The sequence below is a fragment of the Chamaea fasciata genome, unplaced genomic scaffold (genome assembly GCF_029207755.1).
Source record: "Chamaea fasciata isolate MVZ Bird 193981 ecotype frontalis unplaced genomic scaffold, bChaFas1.0.hap1 SCAF_3, whole genome shotgun sequence".
In the NCBI taxonomy this organism is placed as follows: domain Eukaryota; kingdom Metazoa; phylum Chordata; class Aves; order Passeriformes; family Sylviidae; genus Chamaea; species Chamaea fasciata.
The window spans coordinates 69,781,800-69,797,656 of record NW_027094088.1 but is presented as its reverse complement, the minus strand read 5'-3'; the positions used below and the strand labels follow the sequence as shown (position 1 = coordinate 69,797,656).

The 15,857-nt window shown below is 42.9% G+C and overlaps 1 protein-coding gene across 2 annotated transcripts in view; it reads left to right on the top strand.

Annotated features, from left to right (window-relative positions):
* Positions 1–15,857, top strand: part of SOBP (sine oculis binding protein homolog) — a 112,396-nt gene that overhangs the window by 57,741 nt on the left and 38,798 nt on the right. Inside the window, exon 5 of one of the 2 annotated variants that reach the window (XM_066179461.1) lies at positions 5,833–5,928. The exons of the other annotated variant lie outside the window; for it this stretch is intronic. Within the exon in view, the coding sequence (XP_066035558.1) occupies positions 5,833–5,928 (96 nt within the window). The remainder of the gene's footprint in view (positions 1–5,832; positions 5,929–15,857) is intronic. 2 annotated transcript variants of the gene reach the window in all.

The window sequence follows — 15,857 nt, the reverse complement described above, 5'->3', positions numbered from 1 at the left end:
GTATGTTTTGGTACATGTGTTCGTGTGGCATGTCTGGGGGAGAAAAGAGGAGGCAGCAAGTCAGGAAAAGCCCTTCTGGTTTTCCTTTGAATACTTAATAAAGAAGTTACAAGAGGGCATATTTCCAATTTCTTTTCAACTTTGTAGATCACCTCCAGTAGACAGATTGTCTCGCAGACCACTTCCCCTCCCCTTGGCGATCAAATAACATTCCTGTGGTGACTACAGCAGTTGCTTACATGGAAAAATAACATTAGGAAAGTATTTAATGTATTTTTAGCTGTCTTTAAATGCATTTTAACAGCTGGAAACAAGGGGACTCAGTAGCACATGACCTGCAAGTCCTCCATGACCACCACCAAGTGTGCAGAGAGTCACTGCTGGTAAAGAGACCCCAGGCTGGAAAATGTTGGGTAGGGTGGTCACCTTTAACCTGTACTGGTCACAGGAGGTCAGGTTAAGGAGATAACCTCAATTTTTGTGCGATGTAAATGATAACAACTTGATAAACAACCAGTGTGATTTTAGGTTGTTTCTTTTCACTGATCTGACTCTTGGGAGATTTTATGAAACCTTGTTTTGACATGTTTTCAAAATACCTGGGACTTTTTTGAAAATCTTGAGAAGATTTTAGAGGTTTGGAGTGGTGAAATATTACAACTGTAGAGATTAGTGAATAGAGTGCAGCTGAGAGAGGCAACAAGCAAATAAATACCGCTTATTCCATCACGCTGTGATTCAGGAAAATCTTGAAATCCTTGTGAAGAGCAAACCTCTCATCGAACATTAGTGGGAGCTTTTCTTGAGGGAAGACTTTCTCTGAGCTGAGGGCTTGCACATTCCTGTAACTGTGTGGTTGCTGAGCCGGGAAACATCCTCTCTGGACCATCTTCCCTGGCCCTGTTCCATTCCCAGCACAGCACCACCACCCAGGGCCCTGATGTTGGGCTCTCCCACCACCCAGCCCACAGGAAACATGTTCATATTTCTGGGAAAAATATACCCAGCAGGTGGAAGTTTAGTACTATTTTTACTATTGCTGGTACAGTGAATGTAGAGAGCATGATAATTGATTATCTGGGACAACAGAAATGCACAGGAACTAGAATTTCAAGGATTAGGGTCTCCCCGAGGATTTCCTTCGAGTTTCAGTGAAAGGAGAGATAACCTTTGTGGTGGAAACGGAAACAGAGCTTTCAGTTCCCATCTGCAGCCAACCCCTGGAGACAATAGTATTAAGGGTGATGTGAATTTCCTCCGTTCAACGCCACGGGACAGAAGCCTTGACGCAATTATCTGCACTTCTATAGCAACGCTATTCAGCTCCTTGCAGCTTATTCTCTGTCCTACCAGAGACATTCAGCTAATGCCTGCTGCCTTTAACATATCTGGGGGGTAACATTCCTGTGTTTCATCTGTTTCAAAGGACATTTATGAAAATTAGATGGCAATTTTATCCTGAGTAAGCAGACTAATATTCTGTCACTCTGCCTTACTCAAGTGACTGTTGCTCTTAATGCTAGGTGTTTTTGGTTAAGTGGCATTAGAGTTTTGTGGACTAAGCCAGTAGGATTTTGTTGCAAATGCATTGTCCCATTTTAGTGGAAACTTTGCATTAACAAGTTCCATCTTTATAAATTATTTGGTTCAACCTGCCTTGTGACTTGTACTATCATAAGATCCTGCCCTTAATATTAAAATGTAAGCACAGATTTCCTCTCCCAAGGCTAAAGCTGCATAAAAAGACTTACACTGAAGCTAAGAAATCCTCTGGATCAAGATAATTTTTCTCTGAGAATAAGGAGAAACAAATATCCACTCTCTTTGGAGAGGAGGAAATTCTGCTGTAGATTGTTCTTCCTCCATTATGTTAAAAAAAGGAATCTTGACTGAATATATAGTCTGTTTCCAAACTATTGGCATCTTTCACAAATATAGGCTGGCTGGCTTACGAACAAATAGCACAGTTTCTGTAGCCAAAGATAGTTGTCATCATGCACTTATTAATGAGTACACATATCTCTGAACATCAAATGCTGTGCTATTTTCAGAGAGATCCTTTCAGATCCTGTTTTCTGGTTTGGGTTTTTTTTTTTTTTATTTTTTTTTTTTTTCCTTAGCCTCCTGCCATTTTCTTTCAAAGCTCAGCAGTAGAAAGCAGAGAAAACAGGGACCTAGGAAAGGAGATGCTCTCATCTGTCCAGCTTCCCCACAATCAGGAGCTACTCCATGCGTGTCATTCCTGGCAGATGTTTGCCTAATCTGCTCTTAAAAAACTCCAGTGATGGGGCATTGACAGTCTCCTTAGGCAATCTGCTCCAGTGATTTGCTGTACCTGTCATTAAGAAGGGCTTCCTGATATCTAACCTGCAATTAAATGCCATGATTTCCCACACAACCCATCATCAGGCTGACCTTACAGCCAAACCACCCCCACCAAGTCAACTGCAGTTTCCTCACTAGATCATCTTTGCCAACCAACAGTCCTCCTTGGGCAGTGTGCTCTACTTTGGCAGTAGTAGGTGGGGTGGTATGTATGTGTGTGTGTGTGTGTGTGCCACTGGTCTTGTCAGGTGTCCAGCCTGGTGTCCCCCGGGGCTGGCGATGGGCCAGTTTCCCCCTCGGATCCCATGCAGCTGATGGGAAGGCAGCTCCCTGCCAGTAGAGGGTATTGAATTAAAGATTCAGTAAGTCCCAGGAGAGGAACTGCCACAGTGAAGTTGCAGCAGTTTTGCACTGATAAAACTATCAGTGCTAACCATGGTTCCAGGCCTCAGAGCACAAGCTGATGCCTTTTTTTGTCCTGGAACAAAATGTGCTGTGAGAGCAGTTGTCCCATATATTACATGTACGCAATCAATCACATCTAGGAGTTAGTACATACATTTTTTGGATTAAAGCATTCCTATAATGATTTTAGCAGTATTAAAGCATTTTTTTTAAAAAAAATCAGTGATCACAGATTTGGCTTGGATTTTTTTGCAGTTGTTTTCTTTTGAACAATAGCATCCCATGGCAGCCAGGCCTGATGGCAAAGCGGTAGATGCCAGCTTGCTGTGAGTGAGCTGCTGGAGAACCGAGGCAGCCAGAAAGTGTGCAGCAGTGATTGAGAGTGGGTCAGTGTAGGCACAGATGCATCACAATATTACCATTGCAAGATAGATTCTGAGCCACTTTTTAAATATGCTTAGAACAGTGCTGAACATTGTAAGAGTGTTTCCTTCTGCAAATTATTTACAACTGGAAGATGGTACTAATGAATTACTGGAAAAATTCTGGGGAATTAGTCCTGACTGCCCAGAAGAGATGTTTTTCACAATGGAACCAGCTAGCTAAATTAGGTGTATTTCTGCTGCCTGAGCAAATTATGCCAGTATGTAGCAAAACAGGTTTTGAGACTAGGAAATTTTAGTGACATCCAAAATTAAATAAAGCAAGGTTTAGAGCAGTAGGAGCTGGAGCATGTTGCCATCAGCAGGGGTGAATAATATTGGTGTAACAGGCGATTTTGGTAAGCGGGTCAAGGTCGGTAGGGTTTGTCTCTATATTTTGACAGATGCACTACAAACACCCTGATATCCATTTCATTTTACAAGGTGTGTGTGTGTGCACCAAGATAACACTCCAGAGGGTCACTGGCAGGTTACAATGTGCCAGCCGTCATATGCACAATGTATTGCATGGTGCCAAGATACAATTTCAGGGGTGTTGGGGGCACCAACAGTGTTCAGAGCCCCACACAATGCCTGTGCCCCACCAGTATCTCCCTAGCTGTCCATCGCTGAGCATCCCATTGGCGTCTGTTTTCCCGAGCTCTCAGGTCTGTTTCTATTTGTGCAAGGGATTTTTAGGGCATTCATCCCCCAGTTGTCTTCTAGATGACCTGGAAAGAGCTTCAGTGAGTTGCCCATATTCCTTCCAGGAGAAAAGGAAAGGACAAAGTTTGTTTTCAAAATGAGAATTTTGAGGTGTTTTTTTTTAAGAAAACCCAGTCAGATTTGAACTTTGTATTCTACGCAGCATGGAGGTTGATTTATTGTGTAAGAGAGCTTTCAGTTTCAAACTAATAATTAGGAGAATACATTTAAACTTTTGTCAAGTGTCTTCAGATGCTCAGGAATCCTCCCTCTTGTGGTTTTAAAGCAAAATTTTAAACATTTTTCACCCCACAAGTATTGAGGGCATTGAAAGAAAATACCTATAAACTGCTAGGAAACATACAGAATAAACTTTTTTCCTACTTCCCAGTTCTTGTAATAATCATCAGTTTTAGGTACTTCCCAAAATACACCTTTGGACAAATTTTGCACTGTTAAAAATGGTATTTTCTGTTGGGCAGACTGTGTTCATGCCCCATGGCTGACAAGCAGAGGCCTGAGTCAAAGCCTGCTGGAGTCACGGGGCTTTCGCTGAGGTGCAGACCCTGCATGTTTTCCTAAAAATCGACAGTGCTGTTAGCCCACGTCTCCTCTTTCCCGACCCGTCTCCTCGGGGAGAGGCAGAGGCCTGTTTGAAGACAAACAAGTCGCAGAGCCTGCAAGGTGTAAATATCTTTCATAAATGCCAACGCTGAAAAGCCTGAGCGCCGGGCGTGTGACATGTGACGACAGGCCGTTCTCGCTGTGCGAGGGGCGAGCAATATGCCAGCGCTGCCACAGGCACAGAGGTGTGCCCCCATTGCACCTGGGCATCCCTGGACATCCCTGCCCCAGAAACACACATGGGGCAGCAGCAGGGATGGGCAGGAGGGCTGCCTGCTCCTCGCCCCGTTGCCCCTGCCCGCGCCCCTCGCCCCCGATCTGGTCACCCTGCTTCTTGCCCTCCGCCTCTCCGCAGCTTCTTTGGGCTGGGGCTGATTTAAATAGGTTGGCAGGGAGCCAGGAGCTCATCATTTTAATGCAGTGTAAAATGGAATGTGCATAATTATATGCAAGCCATATGTGAGGGAGACAGCTCAGCTGTGAATTTTGGGAGGCTGTGAGAGGGAGAGAGCGAACAGTCAGGAATCAGATGAGATGGAGCGGAACGGAGTGCAAGTGTCACTCAAATGAACAGTGTAATGAGCGTATTGCTGACACTCCTCCTTTCACCTGCTTCTCCCTTTTGCTTTAACTCAAAAGCAGAAAATGCTTGAGATGAGAAGGGAAAAATACTATATGCAAGCAGGATTGCTAATGGGCTCTGGTAATGTCTCCATTTAAACTTCAGCTTTCTTAATTAACAGTGCAGTTACGAAAAATAACCAGTAACTTTTAATGCATCTTTGTCATTAAATATTTTGACCGCATTTGACTGAAGAATCATTGTTCTCGCTAGATGATTGCTCCTTTCAAAGCTTCACTTAAGCATGGAGGGGAAATCCATTCATTTGTTGTAGTATTACATGTAAATTATGAGTATGAAAACTTTTTTTTTTTTTTATTTTGGCCTTACTGTTAAACTGAAAATACAAGTACATTATCAAGGGATCGCTTAAGCATGTCAAAAAGTTTAAATGAGTACATATGTAATGTAATCCTGAAAAATGCGATGGAGTAAATTGAAACCCTGAGTTACTCAGTTTCCAGCTCAAATATTTCATTTTGGTTTTGTCTTTTGTTGTTCTAATTATTACTCCACATTGAATTTGCATGTTCAATCTAAGCTATGTAAGAAAACAGCATCCCAAGTTCTCATATCTAAAAGGTGTACTGACTATTTAAAGAAACTTTTAAATAATGTTGTATTTTGGGATTCCCGTCTGTTTTAATGATCTGAGCTGTTATTCTTTTAGCTATTTTTTTCCTTCCATTATTTGTAAGTCCCTAAATAGGCCATTATATTTCCCTTCAGGCTAGAGATGAAGATGGACATGCTGAAAATTTTCCCCAGCAGCACTATGCTAAGGAAACTCCAAGACTTGCCTTCAAGAATAACTGCGAACTACTTGTAAGAATAACATACTTACAACAAGTCTAGATTGTTACTTTAGCACAGTGAAAACCGTTTTTTTTAAAGGCTTTTGTTCATTATGACATACATTATGAAATATGATAGTTTTTTTTTTTTACTGTTTTAGCGTTCTAATGCTAGTTCTGCTATCCGTGAACAGTTTAAGATCTCAAATTGCTTGAAAAATATCATATATTTAATGTCAGCACGTGAATGGCCTTGTCTTACTACCTTGTCTTGCACTGGTAAATCAGGGAAAGCCATGCAGGGAGTGGCTGGTGATGCACGGAAATCCCCCCCCCGCCCCCCCCTTTTCCCCCAAAGCACCCCAAAACTCACTCTCCCATCCACCTTTGAGCTGTGCCTTGTTTTTGGGTGGCGGTGCTGCATTTTGTTCTGCTAACAGGCAGTCCTCCCATCAGAGCTTGCCTATTCCCCCCCTTCATAGCTGCATGCAATCCAAAACATCCTTTCCTCTCCGCTCCTGTCCTCTCCATTCCTCTCCTCTGCTGTGGGGAAAGAGCGAAAGCCAGGAAAGCACATACAGGGAGCCTGGAGTGTTTACAAGCCATAAGAGAGATGATATCAGCTGTGAAAGAATCTCTGTTCCAAGGCAGGGTTAATTCGCTGTTCATTTTAGCATTTGCAGCTAGACGAGATTAAAAGCAAGCAGGAATGCCTATTATATTTCTATTAAATGAATCTGTTGGGACCTAATGTTCTTGATTAGCTTGCGAAAATGAGTGCTCCACCATGAGTTTTTCTGTTTGCATAAAGTAAACAGAGGATGAATTGTCATACATTTAAAAGATATTCATGCATGGCTTTTGAAAAGGGAGGTTTAGGTACGTCGGCAGGTCTCTCCCTTGCATTCGCCTTTCTTCTCATCTGCACTTAAGTGAAATCATTTGGCTAAATGTGTTTATGGAGAGTCAGTACACGGGTTTTACTTTGAAACAACATTTCTTTTTTTTCTTCTTGTAACCAGAGAAGAGGCGGGTGGCAGTGGAGGAGCAAGCTGTGTTTTATCTGCCCATAAATAAAGCCCATGCCTGCTCTCCCAGGATGCAAGGCCAAGGGCTGCTCTTGGTGCCCCAGGTGCAACAGGCAGTGAAAGTCGAGCTGATGAGCCGATAACTCAGTGCCAAAGTTGGCCTCCAGGTTCAGTCAGCTGGCCAGAGAAGCCCACAGCAGGAAGCAGCAGGGCCAGGGCTGGTGGCCAGTCCCTGCTTCCCACACTGGCCAGAGCACAGAGCATCTTGGCCACACCTGCACTAGTGGGCCGGCACTCTCCTACCCCACAAGTGTCCCCTGTGCTGAGCCAACCCTTGGTTGGGTAAAGAAAATGCTTTTTACAGCCACAGGTGTCACTTAGAAGGCTCTCTGTTTGTTACCGGTATAATTCTCCCCAGCCTAAAGCAAAGTGACCCGTGAGATCTGGTCTTGGTTCCTCTTAAAGCCTTTGCAAAGTTCCTGGTGGTTTCAGGGATAGCAGTGTTACATCCTAAGGAGAGGAAACTAGACAAACACAAAAAGCGGTTCCCTGGTGTACTCATAATTCCTGTGCCAAATAAATGAAGCTCTTTCTTCAAGGCCATGCTTAATTACTGTGCTGCTAATCAGGCCTGACGAGCCATCCCAGCACACCAAGATGCTCCCAAAGTCAGTAGGGCTTCTTGGTGCTGGAGAAACTTAGTAATAGAGACAACATGATATAAGTCATGTAATGTTTCCATTGAAAATCTGCTTTATATTTAGTTCAAGCCATCAATTAACCAATTAACCCACTTCGTGCTATTAAAACCGAGCTTCTTTTAATGCCCAGTTGCTTATTCCTCTATTAATATGCATTTAAGTTTTTTGCTTTATTGTATCACCACTGTGTCTGGCAAAAGCTCAAGTCATCAAAGTTAGTCTTTCATGTGCGTTTTTGGACAAGTTTCAATTCTTGTTTAAGGAAGTAATAAAAGCAATTTGTTATAGTTTTATTTTTCCTATGCTATTGGAAACAAAATTGGCAGGGTTGTAATCTGTACTCAATTTGTATGTGGAAAAAATAGCAGGCAAATAATGAATGTGTACCTCTGCTATCTTTAAAGATGTATTTTAGGAACTTTCAGTGAAAATATGATGTTGAGCCTAGGTGTGGGTGGTGGGGGAACTAGTGTTATTTGTTTAAGATTCTATGTATTTCACAGAGGGGTAGTGTTATTCCTTCTGCATTTTACTTTATGGAAACAATGCTATATTAAAATGTGCTCAAATTTCAAAAGCTAATTTCACCAGAACTGGCCATCAAGAAACCTTCTTTCTCCTAAAGGCTAGTCAGTATTCCTTGAGAGAGGAGAGAAAAAAAAAACAAAAACAAACAAACAAACCCCCACAAAAACCCAACAAACAAACAAAAAAAAAACCCAACCAAAAAAAAAAAAAATGAAAGAAAGGAGTGGGGACCGCTAATCCTCTAAAAAAGTGTTTTCAGAATGGTGAAAACTTACTCAGAATCTAACAGCACAAGTCAGATGCCTGCTGAGTGAAAAGATGAGATTTTTTTTTTTTAAATAAAAGAGAAACTGAAACTTGTTTATGCTTCTGAGAATGAGGGAATCCTTGGAGTTTTCTGAGGGCAATTCACAGTAAATAGAGTAATAGTCTGTCAGGTGAAATTGAAGGCTTCAGCTCAAAAATGCTTTCTTTGCTTTAGGGTTTAGCTGCCATTTTCCAGTGAGGTTCGTTTCGGCAAGGACAGGCTCCTCTGTTTGGGAAATGCTCATGCTGGGAGAGTGCTGCCAGCCAGAATCCAGGGCTGGGTTGCTGCTGCTGGGTCTGCATGCCGGGGCTCGGGGCTCTCCCACCGGAGCCAGGCTACACTGGCTGAATCTTAACATCCCAGGTCACAGGCACAAACAGCAAGCTTTAACTCTTCAATACCTGGAGAGATTTTAAAGCATGGTAACATAGAGTATTACAAAAGTAACATGGAGTATTACAAATTGTATGCTTTCTTCATTGCTTACATGCCACAAGAGGAGATAATTTAATGAGGTGCAACTCAGCTTTTCTCTTTGTTTTTCGTCTTTTTTTGAATGTGGGCAAGTTTGATAGGAAATAGAAGGAAGAAAGGTATAATTTAGGCAGAGGAAACCCCTGAAGTGTGTTCAGTAGTTCTGCTTATTAAGAAGAGCAGTGGCAATTAAATATTTTGGTTAGTATAGAAAGCCATTTTACAGTTATGGGATTGGAACAGGGTACTCATTTTCCAAGCTAAATCCATATGTGTTGTGTCCTGAGATTTGTGTGGGGCACAAAAACCAAAGTGGTTAAGATACTCTAATCAATGAGCACATAAGATTTTCCTTGTGGACTTTACAATGTTTTTGAGAATCGTGTTGTCTAAAATTTAGCTATCCTTGATAAATATTGGGAGCTACATGAAAGAAATCTATTTTTAAAGAGCCAGGTCAGCATGCTGTCTTGGCCAGCCATCCATTCTTCTCCCATAGGCAGTGCCTCAGGATTTTAATTTCTTATTCCATGAGTGGCTGGAAGCTTTTCTTTCAGGCACATCTCTTTGTTTCCAGAAGGAAAAGGCAGAATTTAGTCCCTGCTGTAAGCTGATTGTCAAGAAACAGTACAGTCCAGCTAATAGTGGATGTGGGGAGAAAGATGGGATTAACTGCCGAGAAAGGGGTGGCTGGAGTGAAAAGGCCAGCAAGAAGCCCACAGCCCCAGCTCTAGCCGAATGAAATTCCTGAGCCATTGCCTAGAGAAAGGAAAAATCCATCTGGCACCTACCCAGGTTAGTCAGGGTAGGAAGAGTCATGCTTGGTTGCCTTTTAACAAAAGTGGGAAAGAAAAACCAGCCGTTTGTCCTTCCTCCCCCCATTTACTCAGAATATTGAGTCAAGGTTTCAGACTGGCATGCTGCTGTATGGGGTAAGGAGGGTTTGATGGGTTAAGGAAATTAAACATCAGGTTGCTTTCCAGATCATTTGTTTATGGAGATGATGTGAGTACCACCCACTGCTATGGGATTATATGTAAAGCAAACAAATAACCAAACAAAACATAAATATCCTGAAAAAAAAAAAAAATTCTAGTCCTACACCCAGTTGAATCCATGCTTTTCCTGCAGTAAAATCAGGATCTTTTCATCTTTGAAATCAAAAAGTCTGTTCCTAGTAGTTCTGCTCTGAGAGGATAAATTTGTGAATTCAGTACGAGATGAATTATGAGTCCTGGTGCTTGGAAGCTATTATGTAAAAGATGCAAAATAAAACATGCTTGCTATTGGATTTAATGCGAACTCACCTATGGCCAGTTATCTTTAATCACTGACAAAAAGAGGCAAGAGAAAACTCTGAAAACGCATCTACAATGGAAACATGAAATGCAAAATGCTCTCTTATGAGCAAAAGGCTACTGGGGAGGCCACGGCAAAGCTGTGGTGAGCCAGAGCTACAGCTAATGCTTTGCTTGAAGTCATGCTCTGCTGTTCCTGCACTAGAGGCAGAGTCAGGACAAATGGCACATGTGGGGCACCCAGACAGGGCAGCGGGGATGCAGGCAGGTTGACTTCAGAATTATGGCACTGAAATGTGGGAAAGATTTTATTCCTACTAGACTGACATGAAAAAGTACTGAGAGTATTTGTGATCAGATGAGGCCAATAGGTTTTGCTGTTGTAGATGAGTTAAATGTAAATATGCATATTGGTATCCTTTGAAGGCCATGAGAGTTTTGGCTTCAGAAAGTGAGGCTTAAATTTTTTTAAGGTGCCTGACCTGCTCACTCTGCCCTAGTGTCAAGCAAAACTGCTCCCTGTTAGTGCCTCAGCAATAGAAGAAAGTACCTCTCAATCCATTTAAAATAACAGTGCTTTCAAAAAAGGACTGAATTAGGGAGAAATAGCTTTTCTCCTTCTGTCTCTTGCCTTTCCACCCTTTTTGTCTCACCTGCTGTCTCCTTATTCCTAGCAAAGTGGAGAGAGAGGAAGTGCACTTCCCCTTGTGCTTTTCCAGGCTTTTCCTTCACCCTCTCGGGTGCAAAGCAGCAGAGGGAGAGGGAGAGCACTTCCTTCATTCTGGCCGCAGACTGGGGATGTGCAGAGCTTTCAGCCTGCAAGCTGGAGCAGGAGCACTGCCCAGCAGCTCTGAGGGGTGCAGGGCCACACCTAGCCTGTCAGGTATAATCCTGTGGTCAGGAGGCGATTCTGCCCCCTTGGAGAAGCAGGAGAGGAGAGGAGAAAGAGATCTGTGACACTTTGTGGAGTTCCAGATGGTAGAGCTACTGAGCCTGATGAAAGTTTAAAACTTCCACAGCCGTGTTTAAATGCTGTTTCAGCATCAATCGATGTTTGTCTCACTGCTGGTGCACTTTTTTGGTGGTTTTCTGATGGATTTTGTCCGTTGCTTGCTCAGTTTGCCATCACAGTCTGAGGGCAGCTGGTACTACTGCATCAGTTGCACTGTGGCATACGCAGTGATTCAAGCAGATGACTCTGCAAAACCCCATAACAGCCATTGGAGAGCCCACTGTTGGTTTCAGGGATTTTGGATCAAGCACAAAGAGCTGTCCGAGTGGTGGTTATGGCCCTGGAACAAAAATATGGAGAAAAGCAATTGTAGCAGTCAGTTGATACTGATGCTCTTAAAACCTCAGTAATCTTGGCCACATGAAATTCAACCTTTCTTGTGACTGAAGTAACAGTGACTCTTAGGTCATATGGTAGATTAATCGCCTGTAGTGTTTCATTTTCAAAAACTAAATTGTCCATGAGCAATGGCAGAATATTTTGAAACGAAACTCCCCAAAACCCCACTGAAAACCTTGCACTCTGCTTCTTTTCAAGTAAGGGCAACAAACCAGGAAAAATTATTCTGGATGGTTTTTTTGTCCTGGATTGCTGCCAGACTGAATGAAGGGCTAAGTGGTGCTCGAGTTATATGCATGTTCCCGTTGAAGTCCATGAGCGCTGTGTAAATGCACTGAAAAAAGGCAGCACTCAGAGCACGGTCCTATTTGCAGCCCTGGGGAGAGACAGCCCTGACGCCCAGCTCCAGCTGGCCCTCCCTGCCTGCTGCCTGCCAGCACAGGTAGGCACCACGGAGCACTGGGTGCCTCGGCATCTGTGCCGCGATTGGCATCTCGTGGGGATAGCACAGGACCAAACATAGAGCTGCAGCCTGCCAGCCACCCTGCGACACGCTGTCCCCAGGAAATGATAATCTCTGTGCCTGCCTGCACAGATCTATTTACTGGTTTAGAACAAATGCAGCCACTGTCTTGCCCAGCACATAGGCTGTGTCCTTCTTGACCCTGCCTTTTAATGATACGTTTTTCTATCCCACAATGGAATTGAAGCCATCCTCACATTATGACAGCATGGACTGGACCTCGGGGGTTTCCTGGGCTGCAGGAGACCTTCTAGGGGGTCTTGAATGGAAGTCTTGGTCTTTCAGGCCTTCTGCTCCCTTTCTGCTATCCTGCACTACAATGCTACTAAAGTATTAAACTTTTATTTCTTAACTCAAACCATGCTTAAGACCCCACAACCTCTGATCCAAAGCCCAGTGAAATCAATAGGATCCCTCCTGTTCATTTGAGGTGGGTTCTGAATGACACCTTATGTTCTGTAAACAAAAAAAGATGAATGACTGCTTTGAGACATCTTCCTCCTGTCTGACCAAAAACTACAATAGGCCAGCTAACAGCTAATTTGAAGTGTAGAAAACACAATCATTATTAATAATATCTAAGCTGAAGGCTGGCATCAGAGGCCTGTTGTAGGAGCTAATAGAAAACAAAGCCCTGTCTTGGCAAGTCTGAGGTGGCAGACTTTCTGCTGGAAATAAGATCCAAACCTCACTCCTTTTACACCTAGGGTGAGGGAGTGACCACAACCTACAGCACTAAGGAGGGTGAGGGATCCCCTCACCTCCCGCAGGGGTGGACAGGGGAGCACCAGTCACCTTGAGAGTGTCAAGGAGGGCAAGGCTCTGCCAGTTCCCAGCAACACATAAAATACAAGGTATAAGATTCACAGGAGCATGAGGAAAGGGAAGAAGGAAGGGAAGGAAGGGAACAAAGGGAAAAAATCTCCCCCATGGCCAGGGATGCGGCTTCCTCTCCAAGCAGGCTGGTACCATCAGGAACTCTACATAATCCAGTGAACTGAGTTAAGGAGGATGATTCGAATTAAGGAGGATGATTCGAATTAAGAAGGATGATTCAGGGCCCTAAAGAGATGGACTAAAAGGTGTGACAGTGAGAGGGGTGGGCAGCATGGGAAGAGAGGCAGTGGGAATGGGACAGATTTGGGAAAGACCATGGCTACAGGCAGTGAGTGCTTCGCCTCCTGGAGCCAAGAGTGAGTCACATCCCCTTTCCCACTGCACCCAGTTACATATAGGAATCAACTTTGCCTCTAATTTAGCATTTTCCTTCATCCCAGTGCAGGAACATTATTTTAGGATGTGGCATTTGACACTTTCTGAGCACAACCCTGCCTTTCCTCAAAAGGAGGCATGTTTTTAAATTTTTAACATCGCTGTTATTATTATTTTGAAAGAGAAGAAAAAAAGGAAAACAATTAAAATCCCATTACAGCTGCAAATCTGTCATCTTCCTTCCCAGGACAAGCATTAAAATTTTCATTAATAAATCTGCACTTACTGATGACCTCTGAATAATTTCTCTAACCTTAATTTCTCCTTACTGCAATACTGTGTTGTATTACTCTAGTTTTACTCTTTACTTTCCTTATTTGATATGTTTACTGAAGTTATAATTTTCATATTAAACATGTTGTCACTGAAAAATTGATTTTTCTTTAATGTTAAAAAATAACCCACAATCTTTTTTATTTACCATAAATTTAAACATGTAAAAAGTTAAGAAACTACTAGATGAAAATGCATTAGTTTATTAGCAGACTACTTCTTAATGATTTCAATAAATTTCAAAGTAAAAAAGCCTGGAAAAAATTGTCAGCCGTTCTCCCACCCAAATCTCTATAAATCTGTAAAAAAATAAAAGAAAAAAAAAGGAGATTCATGTGTCTTGGAAAGAAAGCCAGTTGAGAATTGTGGCTTAGCTTTAGGAAACTGGCATTCATAACCTGTGTCAGGCACAGCATGGCCAGCCAGGCAAAGGAGGGGATTGTCCCCCTCTGCTCTGCTTTGGTGCAGCCTCACCTCGAGTCCTGGGGGCAGTTTTGGACATCACAATATAAGAAAGATATTAAGCTATTGGAGAGTGTCCAAAGGAGAACAACAAAGATGGTGAAGTGTCTTGAGAGGAAGCTGTGTGAGGAGCAGCTGAGGTCATTTGGTTTGTTCAGCCTGGAGGAGACTGAGGGGAGACCTTATTGCAGTCTGCAACATCTTTGTGGGGGGAAAAGGAGGGGCAGGCACTGATCTCTTCTCGGTGGTGCCCAGCGACAGGACCTGAGGGAATGGCCTGAAGTTGTGCCAGGAGAGGTTTAGGTTGGATATCAGGAAGGTTCTTCACCTAGAGAGTGGTTTGGCACTGGAACAGGTTCTCCAGGGAAGTTGTCACAGCACCAAGCCTGACAGATGACAGAGTTCGAGAACCATTTGGACAGCACTCTCTGTGTTTTCTGGAATGGTCCTGTGCAGGACCTGAGTTGGACTTGGTGTTCCTTGTGGGGCTCTTCCAAATCATCTTCTTCTGTGATTCTGTGAAATAAAATTCAGATAGTTTTTATAGAATGTTAAAGAATAAAGATATATCTTGTTCCAAAGGAAGCGAAGTGTGATAAATTAAATTTCACTGGGATTCCTTCCATATAAATTGGAAATAAAATTTCCCAAGTCATCACCCAAAGCTGTAAGTATTTTCTTCTTGGGGTCTCTGCAGGAGATGCAGATCACTCAGTAGGGCCTGTGGAATACCATAGTAGCTGCTGGGGGGAGCCATCCCTTGTAACACATCTCACCACCACCATACTTGCAGCACAGGGTCAGGCCATAAAACTGGCTTTGATGACCAGGGGCTCAGGTATTTTTCACCTCTGACCCCGGTTCTCTGTCATGCAAGGTGTTAATTAGAATGGGTTTTATCAGGTCTGAGCAGGTGCCTACATTAACAACTAACTTTTTGTGACAGTGCAGTTGGCTTAATGTCTCATCCTGCTGCATGTGTTGTCTTCCCCATTGAAAAGTGTTTGAAGGCTTTGATCCCTTGGAGAGCCAACATACTGCAGTAAGAGAGTAGGGTTTTGAAAATCAGGAAACTGTACTCTTTATTTCTCAGAGTTAAGATCCAGCCAATGGGAAGGAGGGTTGAGAAGAGCTTGGCCACCATTCAAGTAGACTGCCGGGAGATTTGGGGGTGCTCTGGGATATTAAGTGTCTGACTCCATCTCATTGGGAATCCCTGGGACTGTGCCAGAGCTTCCAGGAATGCCATCCCAAGAAGCAAGATTAGTGCCACACAGTTATCTGAAGAAGATCTGAATGCTAGGAGCACATATCTCACAGCTCACTGTCTGTGGCAGTCACTCTTTTTACATCTCAGCAGTGACATACATTATATTGCTTTTGGGATGGGAAGAAAAACCCAAAATATAAATCCTGCATTTTATTATAGAAGTTAATACCAACAATTACATAAAATCTAATGAATTTCAGTTCTCACTTAATTGCTTCTGAGTAGTTCACTTAACTTATTATAAAGAAGCAAGGACATATTCATTTAACAAGCAGCAGCAGCCTTGGCCTAGCATCTGCCTACATTCTCTTTTCAATTAATCAATTATAGTCCAATGGTGTGTAATTACACATTAAAAAAGTTATTGGATATCACAGCATGGCTGTCCCAGGGGGCTCATGAATACACTAATATAACACACCTGTAATGACCTGTTCTCATATCTGCAAATTGCTCCCATTTCTCTCTCTCTC